Source organism: Lagenorhynchus albirostris, chromosome 2 (genome assembly GCF_949774975.1).
Source record: "Lagenorhynchus albirostris chromosome 2, mLagAlb1.1, whole genome shotgun sequence".
Taxonomy (NCBI): Eukaryota; Metazoa; Chordata; class Mammalia; order Artiodactyla; family Delphinidae; genus Lagenorhynchus; species Lagenorhynchus albirostris.
In genome coordinates, this window is record NC_083096.1 from 29,423,327 (window position 1) to 29,442,391 (window position 19,065).

The 19,065-nt window shown below is 34.8% G+C and overlaps 1 protein-coding gene across 1 annotated transcript in view; it reads right to left on the reverse strand.

Moving 5' to 3' along the window:
• The window catches only part of WDR64 (WD repeat domain 64), a 153,624-nt gene that overhangs the window by 27,937 nt on the left and 106,622 nt on the right, over positions 1-19,065 (reverse strand). Inside the window, exons 16-21 of the mRNA XM_060142078.1 lie at positions 18,483-18,613; positions 15,754-15,855; positions 14,501-14,570; positions 13,528-13,564; positions 12,781-12,920; positions 10,993-11,098 (exon numbers count right to left, since the gene is read on the reverse strand). Of these exons, the coding sequence (XP_059998061.1) occupies positions 10,993-11,098; positions 12,781-12,920; positions 13,528-13,564; positions 14,501-14,570; positions 15,754-15,855; positions 18,483-18,613 (586 nt within the window). The remainder of the gene's footprint in view (positions 1-10,992; positions 11,099-12,780; positions 12,921-13,527; positions 13,565-14,500; positions 14,571-15,753; positions 15,856-18,482; positions 18,614-19,065) is intronic.

A 19,065-nucleotide genomic window follows, 5' to 3' on the forward strand; every position in this document is an offset into this window, starting at 1 on the left:
TTTTGAAAATCAACAGCATCACAGCTTGTTTTGGGCTTTCATACACTATTTTCAGCATGAAAATGTGTGGTTTTGTGGGATTTCTAATCCTTCAAAGAGGCACAGAAGCCAAACTGGTAGAAGAAGGATGCTAAGTATAAATTTGTGTATTATTACTTTAACATGCCCACATTTTACTTTACATATTAAAAGGAGGGGTTCTGCAAAGTAGAAAACTTAGTTTGTGAATTGATTTTGAGGAGTGGTTTTTCTTTTCTTAGACACTTAGTTCTGTTCTGATGTGAATTTATCAGATTGCTTTTGTGTATCAGATAACACCACCATTCACAAGTTAAGTTTCTTGGATTTTGGACGTCTCTTCGATGCTACAAAGAAAATAGAGATGAGCTCCCTTTTTAAAGCTTTTGACGTGGTGTCATAGAATGGCATGTAGATACAATCAGCTGCTCTGTTACCTTAAAACTAAGCATTTGTAAATATTAAAACTTAAGAAGATGGCAAGTGATTTCCTTTAAAACAGCTGTTCAGATTGGACATACTTGGCATAGTTCTTCCTTTCTTTAAAAGTTATAGGAGACTTGTAGCTCAGTATTGTTTTCTCTGTTTCTAATTTGCTGCTGATAATGTATATGGATTTAACATGCTGTGTAAGCTGCGTCCTAGTTACTGAACAGTTTATGCAGTGCTGCTTTGCCAAATAAAGTTAAAAGTGAAAGAGGCAAAAAAAGAAAAAATTGAATCTGAGAAACCAGAAATGAAAGACGAAGTTTCATATCAATTTTTACATGTAGAAATTCCTTTTCATTTCTAGCTTAATAAGTCATAATGTTTTGCCTCATACACTCAAAATTGTTGTAAACATCAGGGTAGATGAAATAGAAATGAATACACCACTACCAAATGGAGTGCAAGCTGTTATGGACACACAAATCCTACAATCCAAATGATAGCTACAAAAATTAGATTTAAAAAAGCAACAATGACTACACTGAGCATCATATTCAAACTGCAGAAAATCAAATATAAAGAAATAATCTTCAGGGACTTCCCTAGTGGCGCAGTGGTTAAGAATCTGCCTGCCAATGCAGGGGACATGGGTTCCAGCCCTGGTCCGGAAAAATCCGACATGCCGCGGAGCAACTAAGTCCGTGCACCACAACTACTGAGCCTGTGCTCTAGAGCCCACGAAACACAACTACTGAAGCCCGCGTACCTAGAGCCCCTGCTCCGCAACAAGAGAAGCCACCACAATGAGAAGCCCGTGCACTGCAACGAAGAGTACCCCCCGCTCACCGCAACTAGAGAAAGCCTGTGTGCAGCAATGAAAACCCAACGCAGCCAAAAATTAATTAATTAATTATTTTAAAAAAAGAAAGAAAAGAAATAATCTTCAAAGAAGCCAGAGGGGGGAAAATAACACCTTTTTTAGAGGAGCAAAGATAAGAATTACATATGACTTCTCAGAAACTCTACACAAGCAAGAAGAGAATAGAGTGAAATATTTAAAGTGTTGAGCAAAAACCCCACCAACCTAGAATTCTGTATCCTGAGAAATTATTCTTTAAAAGTGAAGGAGAAATAAAGATTTTCTCAGACAAACAAAAACAGAGTTTTTATTGCCAGTAAACCTGCCTTGCAAGAACTGTTTTTTAAAGTTCTTAAGAGAGAAGGAAAAAGATACAGGTCAGAAACTCAAATTTACATAAAGAAAGACATGCATAAGAGAAAGAATGAAGATAAAAACTAATAGATAACAGTTTATTCAAAATAATAACAGCAACTGTATTTGATGATTATAGCTTATGAATACTTGAAATGAAAGACAGCAAGGATGTTAAGTGATAGAAGAATTAGGAATACTTTTATCTTATAAGGTACTTGCACTACCTGTGAAGTGGTATAGTGTTATTATTTGAAAGTGGACATGGATTTGATGTAAATATATATTGTAAATTCTGGGGAGACCACTTTTAAAAGTTAAGAAAATGTTCCATGGTTGCTACTTGATAACGAGGTGCAGGGTGCTTGTCAGGGAAGAGATGCCCAGGTTGGCAGGCCAGGCCGAGGCTCTGACCACTCAGTGCCAGCAGCAGCAACAGACTCATGCCCTGCACTCAAAAACAAACAAATAAATAAACAAAATTTTAAAAGGAGTATATTTGATATGCTAAGAATGGAGGGAAAATGGAATCATATAAAATGCTCACTTAAAACCACAAAAGGCAGAAAAATAGTAGAAGACAAAAGAAGGGACAAAAAACAAGGGCATCAAAGAGAAAACAGTAAGAAATATGGTAGATATTAATTCAACTATATCAGTGATCACTTTAGAGGTCAACAGCTGAATAAACCAATTAAAAGACAGAGATTGTCAGAATAGAATAAAAGGTAACACCCAACTATATGTTATCCACAAAAAATCCACTTTAAATATAAAGACACATATAGATGAAAAGTAAAGAGAAAGATGTATTGTGCTAACACCAATAAAAAAAAAAGTAGGAGTACCTATTATTACTTTCAAAAAGGAAGTCTTCAGAGCAAGGAAAATTATCAGGAACAAAGAGGGGCATTACATAATGATAAAGGGGTTGATACTTCAAGAAGACATAACAATCCTTAACATGTATGTGCATAATAGAGCATCAAAATACAGAATCACAAGGAGGAATAGATGAATCCATGTTTATAGTTGGAGACTTCAACACCCAACTATCAGAAATGGACAGAAAATCAGTAAGGACATAGTTGAACTAAACAGCACCATCAATCAACATGGATATAATTGACATCCATAGAGTACTTCATCAAACAGCAGCAGAATACACATACTTCTCAAGCTCTCATGGAACATTTACTGAGATAGACCACTTTCTGAGCCATAAATCACACCTTAACAAATTTAAAAGGATGGAAATCATAAAATGTATGCTCTCAATGTAAGAAATGGCACAATGGAATTAAATTAGAAATCAACAACAAAAATTAAGCTGGAAAATCTCAAAATACTTGGAGATTAAACAACACACTTCTAAATAATAGGTCAATAAAGAAATCTCTATAGAAATTTAAAAATATTTTTAACTAAATGAAAGTGAAAATACACCTTATCAAAATTTGTGGAAAGCAGTGAAAGCAGTGCTTATAAGAGAAATTTATAGCATTAGATGTATATATTAGAAAAGAAGAAATATCTAAAATAAATAATCTAAGTTTCCACCTTAGGAAACTAGAAAAAGAAGAGTAAATTAAATCCAAAGTAAGCAGAGGCAGAGAAATAATAAAAATTAGAACAGTAATCTATTAAACTAAAAGTAGAAAATCAACAGAAAAAAATCAACAAAACCAAAAGTTGCTTGTTTGAAAAGATCAATAAAATGATAAAGCACTGCTAACTAAGAAAAAAAAGAGAAAACATAAATTACTAATATCATTAATTAAGAGGGGACATCACTACAGGCCTCATGGGCACTAAAAGGATAATAAAGGAATACTATGAACTCTATGCCCACAAATTTAATAACCCAGATTAAATGGACCAATTCCATGAGAGCACAATCTGCCAAAACTCACACAAGAAGCTAGACAATCTGTACAGGCCTACATTTTTAAAACTTTTAAAAAGTGAGATATAATTGATGTATAATATTATGTCACAGGTGTACAACATGATGATCCACAATTTTTAAAGGTTATACTCTATTTAAAGTTATTATAAAATATTGGCTATATTCCCTATATTATAAAATATATTCTTGTAGCTTATTTATTTTATACATAATAGCTTGTACTTCTTAATTCCCTACTCCTATCTTACCCCCTGCTTCCCTCTCCCCACTGGTAACCACTAGCTTGTTCTCTATTTTCTTCTATTATATGCATTAGTTTTTTTTAAGATTCCACATATAAGTGATATCATACAGTATTTGTCTTTCTCTGTGTGACTTATTTCACTTAGCATAATACCCTCCAAGTCCATCCATGTTTTTGCAAATGGCAAAATTTCATTCTCTTTTATGGCTGAGTAGTATTTCATTATATATATATCTCACATCTTCTCTGCCCATTCATCTGTTAATGGGCATGTAGGTTGCTTCCATATCTTGGCAATTGTAAATAATGCTACTATGAACATTAGGTGTATTTTTCTTGAATTAGTGTTCTGTTTTTTTCAGATATATACCCAAGAGTGGAACTGTTGGGTCATATGGTCTATTTATAGTTTTTTGAGAAACCCTCATACTGTTTTCCACAGTGGTTGCACCAATTTACATTCCCACTAACAGTGTAGAAGGCTTCCCTTTTCTCCACATCCTCACCAACATTTGTTATTTGTAAACTTTTTGATGTTAGCCATTCTGACAGGTGTGAGGTGTTATCTCATTGTGGTTTTGATTTGCATTTTGCTGATGATTAGTGATGTTGAGCATCTTTTCCTGTGCCTGTTGGCCATCTGCATGTCCTCTTTGGAAAAAAATGTCAATTCAGTTCTTCAGCCCATTTTTTAAAATTGGATTTATTTTTTTAATTTGGTTGCATCAGGTCTTAGTTGTGGTAGCTGGGCTCCTTAGTTGCGGCTCATGGGCTCCTTAGTTGCAGCTCACCAGCTCCTTAGTTGTGGCTCACTGGCTCCTTAGTTGTGGCATGTGAACTCTTTGTTGCAGCATGCATGTGGGATCTAGTTCCCAGGCCAGGGATCAAACCCAGGATCCCTGCATTGGGCGTGCAGAGTCTTAACCACTGCATGACCCCACCAGGGAAGTCTGAGTTTTGGAGTTTTATTTTTTTAATGTTGATTCATATGAGCTGTTTATGTATTTTGGATATTAATCCCTTATACATTTAATATCAATTGCAAATACTTTCTCCCATTCATTTTGGTTGTTTCTTCATTTTGTCAATGGTTTCCTTCTCTGTGCAAAACTTTTAACTTTAATTAGTTCCCATTTGTTTATTTTTGCTTTTATTTCCTTTGCTTTGGCAGACAGATACAAAAAATATATATATTGCTACAATTTATGTCAAAGAGTGTTCTGCCTATGTTTTCCTCAAGGAGTTTTATGGTTTTCTGTCTTACATTTAGATATTTAATCCATTTAGAGTTTATTTTTGTATATGGTATGAGAAAGTGTTCTAACTTCATTATTTTACATGTAGCTGCCCAGTTTTCCCAGCACAACTTATTGATGAGACTGTCTTTTCTCCATTGTATACTCTTGCCTCCTTTGTCATAAATTAATTGACCATAAGTGTGTGGGTTTATTTCTGGGCTCTGTACTCTGTTCTACTGATCTGTGTATCTTTTTTTTTCCACCAGTATCATACTATTTTGATTACTGTAGCTTTGTAATATAGTCTGAAGTCAGGGAGTATGGTTTCTCCAGCTCTGTTCTTCTTTCTCAAGGTTGTTTTGGCTATTCAAGGTCTTTGTGTTCCCGTACAAATTTTTTAAATTATTTGCCCTAGTTTTGTGAAAAAATGTCATTGGTATTTTGATAGGGATTGCATTGAGTCTGTAGATTACCTTGGGTAGTATGGTCATTTTAACAATGCTAATTCTTCCAATTCATGAACACTGTATATCTTTCTGTCTGTTTGTGTCATCTTCAATTTCCTTCATCAGAGACTTGTAGTTTTTTAAGTATAGGTCTTTTACCTCCTTAGGTAGATTTATTTCAGGTATTTTATTCTTTTTGATGCAATGGTAAATGGGTTTTGTTTCTAAATTTCTTTTTCTGATAGTTCGTTGTTAGTGTATAGAAATGAAACAGATTTCTGTGTATTTATTTTGTATTCTGCAACTTTACTGAATTCATTGATGAGCTCTAGTAGTTTTCTGGTAGCTTCTTTAGGATTTTCTATGTGTAGTATCATGTCATCCTCAAAAAGTGACAGTTTTACTTCTCCTTTTCCAATTTGGATTCATTTTCTTTTTCTTCTCTGATTGCCATGGCTAGGACTTCCAAAACTATGTTGAATAAAAGTGGAGAGAGTGGACATCCTTGTCTTTTTCCTGATCTTAGAGGAAAGGCTTTCAGCTCTTCACCATTGAATATGATGTTAGCTGTGAGTTTGTCATATATGGCTTTTATTATGTTGAGGTAGTTTCCCTCTATGCACACTTTCTGGAGAGTTTTTATCATAAATAGGTGTTGAATTTTGTCAAAAGCTTCTTCTGCATCTATTGAGATGATCATATGTTTTTTATTCTTCAGTTTGTTAATATGGTGTATCACATTGATTGATTTGCATATATTGAAGAATCCTTGCATCCCTGGGATAAATCCCAATTGATCATGGTGTATGATCCTTTTAATGTGTTGCTGGATTCAGTTTGCTAGTATTTTGTTGAGGAGTTTTTCCTCTGTTTTCATCAGCAATATTGGCCTGTAATTTTTGTTTTTTGTCATATCTTTGTCTGGTTTTGGTATCAGGGTGATTCTGGCCTTGTACAATAGAATTAGTTCAGAAGCATTCCTTCCTCTGCAGTTTTTTGGAATAGTTTGAGAAGGATATGTGTTAACTGTTCTCTAAATGTTTGGTAGAATTCACCTGTGAAGCCATCTAGTCCTGGACTTTTGTTTGTTGGGAGTTTTAAAACTGCTGATTCAATTTCAGTACTGGTAATTTGTCTGTTCATATTTTCTATTTCTTCCTGGTTCAATCTTAGGAGATTGTACATTGCTAAGAATTTGTCCATTTCTTCTAGGTTGTCCATTTTATTGGCATCTAGTTGTTCATAGTAGTCTCTTATGTTCCTTTGTATTTCTGTGGTGTCCATTTTATCTTCTCCTTTTTCATTTCTGATTTTACTGATTTGGGCCCTTTCTCTTTTTTTCTTGATGAGTCTGGCTAGAGGCTTATTAATTTTGTTTATCTTTTCAAAGAACCAGAATTTAGTTTCATTGATCTTTTCTATTGTTTACTTAGTCTCTATTTCATCTATTTCTGCTCTGATCTTTATGATTTCTTTCCCTCTAGTAGCTTTTGGCTTTGATTATTCTTCTTTCTCTTGTTGATTTAGGTGTAAGATTAGGTTATTTGAGATTTTTCTTGTTTCCCGACATAAGCTTATATTACTAGAAAATTTCCTCTTAGAACAGATTTTGCTGTGACCCATACATTTTTGGATTGTTCTCTTTTCATTCTCATTTGTCTCCAGGTATTTTCTGATTCCTCTTTGATTTCTTCAGTGATCCATTCATTATTTAGTAACGTATTGTTTAGCCTCCAAGTGTTTGTGTTTTTTTATAGCTTTTTCCCCTTACAGTTGATTTCTAGTCTCATAGCATTGTGGTAGAAAAAGATGCTTGAAATGATTCTAATTTTGTTAAATTTACCAAAGCTTGTTTTGTTACATAGGTTTATATTATTAAAGAAATTAAATCAGTAATTAATAATCTTCCAAAACAGAAAACATCAGGACAACTTGGGTTTAATGATGAATTCCACCATACATTTAAGGAAGAATATCAATTCTTTACAGTCTCTTTCAGAAGACAGATGCACAGGGAATAGTTATTTACTCATTTTATGAGGCCAGGATTACTATAATACCAAAAACCAGACAAAGATATTTCAATAAAAGAAAACTACAGACCAAAATCTCTTATAAATATAGATGCAAAATTCCTCAACAAAATAAGCAATATAAAAAAGTTATATACAATGACTTAATCAGATTTATCCTAGGTATAGAAGGCTGGTTCAACATTTGAAAATCAGTGAATGCAATTCACCATATCCACAGGCTAAAGAAGAAAAATCATACAATCACATCAATAGATGCAGATAAAACATCTGACAAAATCCAATACACACTCATGATTAAAAAAAAAACACTCTCAATCTAGACACAGATTTTGTACCCTTCATACACAAAAAAACTGAAGATGAATCATAGATCTAAATATAAAATGCAAAACTATAAAAGTCCTAGAAGAAAATTTAGATGACCTTAAGTTTGGTAATGACTTTTAGATACAGCACCAAAGGCATGATCTGTGAAGCAAATCATTGATAAGTTGGACTTCATTAAAATTTAAAACTACTGCTCTGCAAAAAGTACCATCAAGGGAGCAAGAAGACAAGCCAGGAGAAAATATTTGCAAAGATATATCTGATAAAGGACTTTTATCTAAAATATACAAAGAACTCTTGAAACTCAAAGAACAATCAGAAAACAAGTAAGTCTATTAAAAAATAGGCCAAAAAATCTGAGCATACACAACATCAAAGAAGGCAATACATATATGAAAAGATGCTCCACATCTTATGTCATTGTAGAAATGGAAATTAAAACCACTATCACTGCACACCTCTTAGAATGGCCAATTTCCAAAACACTGACAACATCAAATGCTGGTGAGGATGTGGAGCAACAGGAGCTTTCATTTATTGTTGGTGGGAATGCAAAGTTGTACCGCTACTTTGGAAGACATTTTGGCAGCTTCTTACAAAACTAAACATACTCTTACCAGGAGATCCAGAACTCATGCTCCTTGGTGTTTACCCAAATGAGTTGAAAGTGTATGTCCTCACAAAAACCTGCAGCTAAATATTTATAGCAGCTTTATTCATAATTGCCAAAATTTGAAAGTAACCAAGATGACCTTCAGTAGGTGAATGGATAAGCTGTAGTGCATTCAGACAATGGAATACTATTCATCATTAAAAAGAAATGAGCTATCAAACTATGAAAAGACAGAGAAGAACCTTACATGCACATTACTAAGTGAAGGAAGCCAATCTGAAAAGGCTGCATACTATATGATTTCAACCACATGACATTCTGGAAAAGCCAAAACTGTGGAGAGACATTAAAGATCAGTGATTGCTGGGTTAAGAGAGGAGGGAAGGATAAATAGGCTGGGCACAGGGTTTTTGTAGGATATTGAAACTACTCTGTATGATACTGTAGTGGTGGATACATGTCATTACACATTTGTTGGACTATTATACATTATGGACTTTGGGTGATTATTATGTGTCAGTGTAGGTTCATTGACTGTAACAAATGTATCACTCTGGTGCAGAATGTTGAAAATGGGGGAGGCTGTGTGCAGTGTGGCAGTAGAGGTAAGGTGTATATGAGCACTCTGCAATTTATGCTTAAATTTTCTGTGAACCTAAAACTGATCTAAAAGATAAACCCTGTTTAATAACAACAGAAAAGCAACAACTAATGGTGTCTGAGGATGCCTGATTAAAATAGTGACTCACTAGCAACCCCCATAAAAGTTCTTCTAGTATCCACCAAAGCACAGATAAAGGAAGCTTAAGGTCAGAATCTAGGAGGTCTTCTTTAATTATAATATACATGAGACTGGATTGGATCCCAAATGCACCCCCACCCTATTTTTCTAGGCCACAGCAAAAACTACAAATCTCAGGAAGTAGATGGCTTACATGATAGAAAAATTGTTCTGGGCAGAGACAAAGAGGGATAACCGTAAAAGAGGTGCATTCTAGGAATTTTGTAGATAATTTCAAATTTTAGTTCTATGTATTTTGTTAGAAAAGGCTTACCATATAGAAGGTAAAGTTTGTGCAAAAATATACAAGAAGGAGCACAATTTGCCTGATTTTAGATTTCTCTATTCTACTACAAACAGAAACAGTGTTTGTGGAAACTATGAAGATTGACAGATAAATAAAAATAAGAAGTCAAGAATAAGATTATCAGAGTATAAAAGGACTGGTGATGAGCAATAAGAAACAGATAAAATAAAGATAACTTTATTCATTTATTTTTATTGAAGTATAGTTGATTTGTGATCGTTTCTGGTGTACAGAAAAGTGATTCAGTTATACATGTATATTCTTTTTCAGATTCTTTTCCATCATAGTTTATTACAAGATATTGAATATAGTTCCCTGTGCTATACAGTAGGACCTTGTTGTTTATGTATTTTATGTATAGTAGTTTGTATCTCCTGATCTCAAACTCCTAATTTATCCTTCCTCCACTGCTTTCCCCTTTGGTGACCATAAGTTTGTTTTCTATGTCTGTGAGTCTGTTTCTATTTTGTAAATAAGTTCATTTAAGTAAAGGTAACTTTAAATAAATATTGTAAACCTACTGGTAATACTGAATGCAAACATAAACAATTATTTTCTATAATCTCCAGAAGACTCAAATAATTGTTGGTATGAAATAATTTGTTGCAACTTTTGTAAAATAACTTTTGAAATGAAAAAACATTTTTAAAAGAGGAGATGTAAAATATAAATATTAATGTAATAGCAGTATCTGGATGCAAATCTCGAGATTACATTAGCAAATAATAAGTGAAGGAGTGGCTATGGGAAAAAGAGACAGGTAATGTAGGCTAAGCTTTCTGTTTACCTGGAAAGATGAGGTTTCAGTCTAACTTCTAATAAACTGATTTTTTTTAAACTTAAAAGTAAACACTAGTAAAATTAAAAACTGTATTTACATATGCATGTGCATAAGATTATGCATATACATAATCTTTCAAAGTATTAGAGAGAAGAAAAGAAAACTTAAGCTTAATTCAAAAGACAGAAGAAAGGAAATAGAAAGGAAGCATTAAAAAAAAGAACAGTGTTACATGAAAGAATTAAGACCAACTGTAGTAGTTATAACAATAAATATAAAAAGTCCCTTATTAAGAAAAATAATCTCTTTCTTCTCTAATTCATGACATTGCTCCCTTTAGAATAAAGATTAATGCAACATAACCCTTTTAAGATTAAAAATGAAAACTTTACATTCTTCCCAACATGTAAAGTAAGGGGATGGGTAGTCCTATACCCAATTTAAAGACGGAAGAAATAGATGTCTTACTTTAAATAAAGAGCTAGGAATGAAATAGGTTTTCCTGACATTCATTCATTCTTCTGTTCATTTGACAGCTTGGGCATCCTTCCTTTTGTCTCAATAAATGTCACATATTTTCCTATATCCATTTTTATACCATGCAGTTTGTTAAGATACCTGTGACCAACTACATAAGAGTAGTGACTTACCCACATTTCCAGTCAGTAGTATCCTGGTACATGAATCAGTATACAGCGATGTCAGAGAAATGGCAGCATGTTTTGTGAAAGGTAGAATATCTTTCAGTAGTCTTCCCTGTATAAAGTATGATAATAAATTCTATAAAATATCAATATTGGAGTTGAGTTTCTCGATAAATAATTTATCCAAAGAACTATGTCTACTAATTGTAACATGATTCTCTTCTTTGTAATAAAAATAATTTGAAATTATCTATAGGGACTTATTTCTTTGAAATTAAATATTGATAAAAGTGGAGACTATTATCATAATTATAAGCATTTAGACTGATTATTGTAGATCACCTCTATACCTGAGGGTTGTTTTTGCTCACTTCCCATGACCCTTTTCATGCAGTTCCTCAACCCTTTTCCAGTGACATATTCTTTTTTATTTTATTTTTTTGTGGTACGCGGACCTCTCACCGCCGTGGCCTCTCCCGTTGAGGAGCACAGGCTCCGGACGTGCAGGCTCAGCGGCCATGGCTCACGGGCCCAGCAGCTCCACGGCATGTGGGATCCTCCCAGACCAGGGCACGAACCCGTGTCCCCCGCACCGGCAGGCGGACTCTCAACCACTGCGCCACCAGGGAAGCCCCATATTCTCCTTTTAAATAAACATTCTTTTCAGATTTAAGTGTATCTCACTTATTTTAAGCGAGAATATTGTATTCGCCTTTTCAGAAATATCTAATTTTGAATATTGGCGCAAGATAAGGATTGAAATTTGGCAGAGTGTTTTTTGGCATTTAGTATAAGTCATCACTGGGAAGGACTTTCATATACATTTCTCTACTTGGAGATTAAACATCGAAGCTTAGGAAGAAAAAATTTGAATCTGCCGCTTGTTTCCTATGATTTAGTTAGATATAACCTTTTCTCCTTCTATTGCTCTCACACTTTTATTATCTATTTATCGGGGAAGAAAAAAAGCACTGCTCAAATACCAGGATCATCACAGGGAAAATTATTGCGACAATATTTTGTAGCATTTTCAATCCAAGAGTTTCTCATTAATAAGTTAAGAGTCAACTGATCAACTGGGAGGTTTTATCCAACAGACAGCTATGCTGTTCTGTGTTGTTGGATCTCACTATCTGCCATACAAAACTTGCTGTTTTCTGGGTTTCCCTCTAGAAAGGAGCCTTACAAGTGGTGCTACCTCCTTTGCCTCTCTAAAAATTTCATTGTCATCATCATCAGTCTACTCAAGATCCTTCCTTCTGTCATTTCTGGACTCCCAATTCAAATCCTGCCCCACTTTCCACCCCCAAATCATTTAAAATCTTTTAGTACATGAAAGTTATTTTTTCACTGTAAAATGTTTAAGGACTCTTAATACTATTGTAATAACTTCTTCCAATAGTTTGGATAACTAAAAGTTTATGTATATTCAACATTTCAGTGTTCTTACGTTCTTTAATGATATATTCATCATTTATATTATCTAATGTTATTTAAATATCCAGTGAAATATATGGTGGGTTGTATTCATAGCTCAATGTAAAGAAAGATTTGAAATACAGTCGTTGTCTTAGCAGTGTTGATGATTTGATCTTCTGAGTTACAAAACTGACCTATTATAAATTTTGAGTCGTATTTTCAGTGAGCAGGCTGAAAAACTAGGATATTGACTAGAAGATTGAACAATAATAGAATTAGATGCTATACGGAACCTTAGAAGGCTAAGGTTTATTCAATAATCCTTTTTATCTTTCCTATTCTTTGCTGTTCCAGGAAAATAACAGGCCCCATCACCTCCAAGGTCCACAAGCGGAGATGTCCATCCTCATGTGCAGTGACAAGGATAGGTGGTTGAGTATCTGTTAAATTGGTGCTTTCCAGATGTTTTTTGTCCACTGGCTGTCGCTCACCTACCATGACATCTTTTTGCTCACCTGTTGGAAAATTAGTGAGTTACCAGTGTTTGTTATACTTGGAATTTCAAATTTTATAGAATGTAAAAGAGGAGGCAGGTAAGAAAATAGCAACAAAACAAAACAAAACAAAACAAAAAGAACCCCACATTCTTTTGTCTAGAATTTTTTTAATCCCAGAGAACTTCAATCAGGCAGAGAACAAAAAACCATTAACAAATGGAATCCTGTATCACTGGAAAAAACTAAAAGGGCTCATTTTGGATTCTACTGAAAAAGGCTTTGCACTGTACATAGCAGCTAAAACTAGATATACATCCAGTATAAGTCTTACACATTACAAAATGGCTTATGAATCTAGTGTAAGTTTTAGGGAAATGGGCTGAAGACTAAGAAGCTCAGTAATATTTTGGATTTTTAAAATCTAGAGTTAGTAGTAACTAACTAACTAACTAGTAACTAAAAGGTATCATCCTAATGGAAATTCTGCTTCTTAGACTACGGAATTCTACAGCACCTTAACATTTAGTCACAAAAAGAATATATGTTAATTAGAAGTATTCTATCACCTAAACTCCCTATTGCAAAGGAATTGTTTTATAAGGAAGAGAGGAGATTTCATACCGACCTTTAACCTCACTGTCATGTATGCTCTGTTTGCTTTCCTGAATTTGGGGAGAAAAAGATAATATTTCTATGACATTGGAAGGAAATGAGATATATCGGATGAATAGATTTTTTTCATAGTTAAATTTATATCTCTAAGCATTAGGTTTAAAGTTTGTTTTTTTTTTAAGGATTAGGTTTAAAGTTATTTTTTAATTAATTCTTTGAAAAGGTGTATTAAGAGATTTTCATGCTCATAAATAGGGTATTTGTAACACAACCTTTTCCTAGTGGCTCCGGTGTAGCATAATAACGAGAATAGTTAAATACCTAGTTCATGCTGTGTTCTTGGTGTATATGATCTCTAATTCCATTCACAACCATGCCAGTTAGGTTTTATTATTCCCTTGTTATTGATGAAGAAACAGAAACTCAGAGATTAAGTGACATCTCTAAAGCTAATCAGATAATAAATGGAGCGCTTGGATTTAAGTGCAAGTCTGTCTGACACACATCTTTACAAGTTTATTTTTTTCCACTAAGCTAGTGCTTTTAAAATAATTTATGCAGTGAAAACTTTCCTTCAGACAAAATCCTAACTAGAAATGAAACGTGTAAAAATATATAAAATTGGAACTGAGAACACAGTTTGAAAACCATGGCATTACATTACATTATGTAATTACATGCTGTCTCTTCCCTCTGTGAAATGTGTGTAATTGTGTAATACTTTTTAGCAAAAGAGATAGTCTAAAATTATTATTTTATGAACTTAAAAGTAGCCTATGTAATTTGTTTTCTTCATGATTATTTGCAGATATAAAAGCCTTGAAAAAATAGGAAAAAAAGATGAAGACAGTTTAGACATTGCTTTTTAGGGGAAACAAAAAAGTTTTTACATACATGCAGGGGAGGGACTTATATGCAACAAATCACTATTTTTGAACCAACATTGGGTATAACAGGAAGACATACTCTCCTTATTTCTTGCTTACCTTACTACTCTGTGGACCCTTGCTAGACTCACATTGGGATGAAGAACATATGGAATCCTGACTTGATCTCCTACAAGGAGAGGGAGGAAGCCCGAAGAGGAAGAGTTAAGATAATCTATCATACTCAAAGGGTGCTCTCCTCTGTTTTAATTTCAGGTGATTACTCTTGCCATCATCTGTGCATTCTGGTGTGCATACTGTGGATACTGCCTGGGTGTGGGAAATAAAAATCTGCTCTGTCCCACTGTTAAGGCTAGATTTTGTCCCAGAGGCTCTGACACTGAAATGGTGGGGAGTGGGGTGGCAGTGGGGAGGCCTGGAAAACCTGGTAACTTCTGCTCTACAGTTTCCAATTCTGCTAGAATGGGCTGAAAACTGGCTTAGGGTTCTGGTGCAGATATATATAGATGAGGTCCTAAAAATATTCTCAGAATAAGAACATTTCAAGTCAAGGAGTAGGGAAGGTGTTACATTCTGGCTCACTTCTGGATGATGATAGTACAGAAGCCTTTGATTTCTCTCCAGAGATGTGTTTACCATTGCCTATTGTTTACTGAAATCAGAGCTCTCAAGCAAATATAAACAGGAAATTCACCTTTTCTTAAAATTTAAAAAAAAATCAGGCTTCCCTGGTGGCGCAGTGGTTGAGAGTCCGCCTGCCGATGCAGGGGACGTGGGTTCGTGCCCCACTCCGGGAAGATCCCACATGCCACGGAGCGGCTGGGCCCGTGGGCCATGAGCCATGGCCACTGAGCCTGTGCGTCCGGAGCCTGTACTCCGCAACAGGAAAGGCCGCAACAGTGAGAGGCCTGCGTACCGCAAAAAAAAAAAAAAAAAAAAATCCCCTGCTCTCTCAGAAATGAAGATTGCTCAGCTATAGTAGATGTCATATGAAAACTGCTGCCATATGATCTTTCATATTTGCCATATAAATCCTTTTTTCTGCTTTACATAAGTGCTCATAGAGTTGTCTTTTGGCTACAAATATGGTCAAGTGAGCATTTTCCCTCTCTGCTACTGTTGTAAAGGGAGATGTGGTAAGGGAAATTAGATCCCCACACAGCAAATTAAATCTTCCTGGGGACCATCCACTTACAAAAACAATAACAGGGAAGAAAGCTGAAGCCAACTACTCAGCCCAACTATGTCTTCCATCAACTGTACCTTCCTAAATGCTGGGATGAAGAGAATTCTTTTTATATCATCCACATAAGTCCCAGACAGTATTTCTTGATCAATAAGTATTGAGTTACCTTGCACATTCAGGTTTACGAAAGAGAAACAGTATGTCATTAATTCTAAAGCGTTTAGGATCCAAGTCAGGGTCCACAGTGAAGCAATCTTCAGGTCTGTACCTAGGAATAAGCATACATTTACATGATAAAAATTTACAAATGTGGTAATTTACATTACTATATCATATATCCCATGCAGAACTAATCAACTCCTGAAATGTTCATTGAATATGGAGAGAAAACCCAGAGGTATAGCATTTGAACATACTTTCCTTAATAAGGTTCTGTATAACATGATCTTTTAGTGCTTAGAAGTCTTTTAAGTCAATTAGCTTGTCTATTTTTTCAACCTATAGTTCACAGAGTGAGCTCATATAACTTCCTGGTAGTTTCATACAGTTTAAAGAATAGATTTCTACTCTTTGAATAAGTAGAGTGAGAAATTTGAATAAAATGTAGTTACTACCTTCAAGTAGCTTATAATTAAGTGGAGAAGAAAAGCAGGTAATTTGATGATCACACTATTCTTGCTGCTTGAGTCTCCCATTAGCCCAGATTCCCAAGAACACCTTCCTAGGCCATTTCCTGGGAGCAGAGCGATGGTCTTCCACTGCCTGTCCTGGCACTTCATGGTAGGCTGTTAAGCCACACTTGACATTCCTTATAGCAAATAGACCTTGTAGCAAACTGTTCTTTTTCCTTTAGTGGAAATTGCCTCTGCTAATTTGGACAGATAAGTGATGAAGGACCTCCTGGAGAGTGAACCAAGCTCAAAAGAGGAGCTTGTGAGTTTGATGACTTGTTGAGCTCCAACTTTTTACATATTTCTGCTCTGCAGGTAAACTGAATAGTGAAGTGGACTATTCATTAGCAACAACAATTTCTAGTTTGCATCCAAAAAAAGGCATGGCGCTTTGAACAGAAAGAGAAAGCTTATTTCTCCTGACTGGTGAAGGGATCTTAAAGCAAAGTTTGAGGTAGAGGTAGAGATGGCCCCCACCAGGAATATGGAAACCATGTTCAACTTTAGAGTCTTTAAACTAGGCCTAAATTACCTTGGACAGTTCTGTGTTAAATTATATGCTATGTGAAATACTCCAGTGATTCTAAATCAATCGTTTTTGTATAATCATCTTGTTATAGGAAGAGGACACTGTGTATGACCCATTACCGTCAGTTATTTTTCTTTGACTGGGTATTGGATTTGCATGCATCCCTTGGTAAAATGCGTAGCACTTCAACAAGGAAGATCTTCACCTTTGAATTGGGAATATTCTCAGGGGAGCTGCCCTCTCTTTTAAGCTGTGGCAGTAGGACTATTTTCTCTGCCTTTTTAGTCTATATGTTTTCCCTAAGTAGTGAGTCATACAAAAGCTGACATAATGTGAGAACTGAATTAATAAGAAGGTGAGGACTTGTGCAGTGTATATTGATATAGGAATAAAATGACAAGTATACAGTCTGTGAGAAAAGCCTAAGGGCAAGGGTTGAAGGGAAGGAACTGAAGGATGACAGGAATTCTAGCGACAGGGCCTAGTAGAACCTGAGCTGAGGTACAGAGGAGGGGTCTTCCGAAACAGATACTTCAGCTAAAGGTTCAAAGGAAAATATACCCAGAATCAAAAAGGAAAGGACTATTTCCTCCCAAAACTTGGTTGAAAATGAAAACTCTGACATAGACTGGAAAGGGTCATAGAGTCCAGGTAGATGTATGCAAGGTACTATAGCTAGACAGGCAGAGATTTCTTTTGCTTTTTTTTCTTCTTTTCCCTTGTCCTCTTTGACTCTCTTCTCTCCTCCTTTTATACCTCTTTCCTTCCCCCAAATGCTTAGATAGAATTGATTTTCTTTTTAATTCATTGTTCTTGGCTATCTTGTACCTCAAAGTACAATTTTACAAACTCTCTTGACATAAGGTGTTCATACATGGCCCTTGCTTAGAGCCCAATTACACAGCTGGGGAAAGCTTATTATTTATAATCCATCCATAACAAATAATACAATGTTACATTATATTTTCTTTATAACCAATGGTAAGGACATTTAGAAATGGATTGCAAGGGGAGGGTAAAGTTTGTGGAACAGAGCAAATCTAATTGGTTGAGATGTAGAATTACATATGTCATGCCCTTGTTAATATTGACCTGTAGTAATGTGTTGGGGTGGTGAATAAGAAGGAAAACCCCTCTTGAATACTTCTCACCATTTGACTTTGGTGACTGAGTAGATAGTGGTGTCAATGGGAATACAGGAAAAGATGTTTTGGGGGAGGGTAGGTTGGGAAGAAGATTTGGGTATGTGGGACTTTAAGGGTCTTGTTGGCAATCCAGATGTTGTAATTGCCAGTAGGCAATTGGATATGTGTGCTTGAAGCTATGAGATTATTATTTAAAATTATTATGTATTTAAGTATTTGTTAAGGTTATGAATTTGGACAAGATTATACATGGAAAGCATGTACATACTCTAGTACATACTCAAGAAGAGTAAATGTAAAAGCACTTGGGAATACATATACTTAAGATTCACTTTATTCATATCATTCTGGGATTTAGACACTTAAAACATAGTCTCCTCGTGAGCATAACCTCCAGGAAAGCCTCCTTGAAAGAGTTATCATCCCTTTTATTTATTGCTTTATTTTTTTAAGTATTTATATTTTTAAGTATTGAATGTTACTCTGGCTTTTCTGCAGCTCAACTTTTTATGGAAATGATTATATTATTTAAGGAAACAATGCAACTCACACTTCTTTGACAGTAGATGTTACAAAATTCCATAAGATGATCACACCATTTAAGGTTCCGGCAGCTATCAAATTATATCCTTCTACTTGTAATAGATCAATGCAGTTCACTTCTATACTGATGGCAGGATTCTGAAGAAGGAAGGAAACAGACTCAATGACCATAATGAAAACAGTATCTAAGCACAGTACAAACACAATGTGCACACTTTATTATTCTGTCATTAACTTAAAACAAAAAATATATATATTTAAATTCTAAAGCATGAAAGTTAGTAAAAGCTAAATTCTTTTGGCATAAAATATTTTAATTTGTAGAATTTATTAAAACAACAAAAATATAGTCTCCTTCTCTACTGTCTTCTTCCTTCAGCGGTAACTACCAACCATTAAATTACCTTCCCAGCTTTCTCTCCTTTTCAAACTTCTTGAAAGAATATTCTATATTAGCTGTTTTAACTTACCTTCCTTTCACCCATTGTCTGACTTCTGCTCCATGCCACTCTATGAAAGCTTTTTCTAATTATCACTAAAGACTTTCTACTGCCAGTGCTATTTGATACTTTTCAATTGTCTTGCCTCAA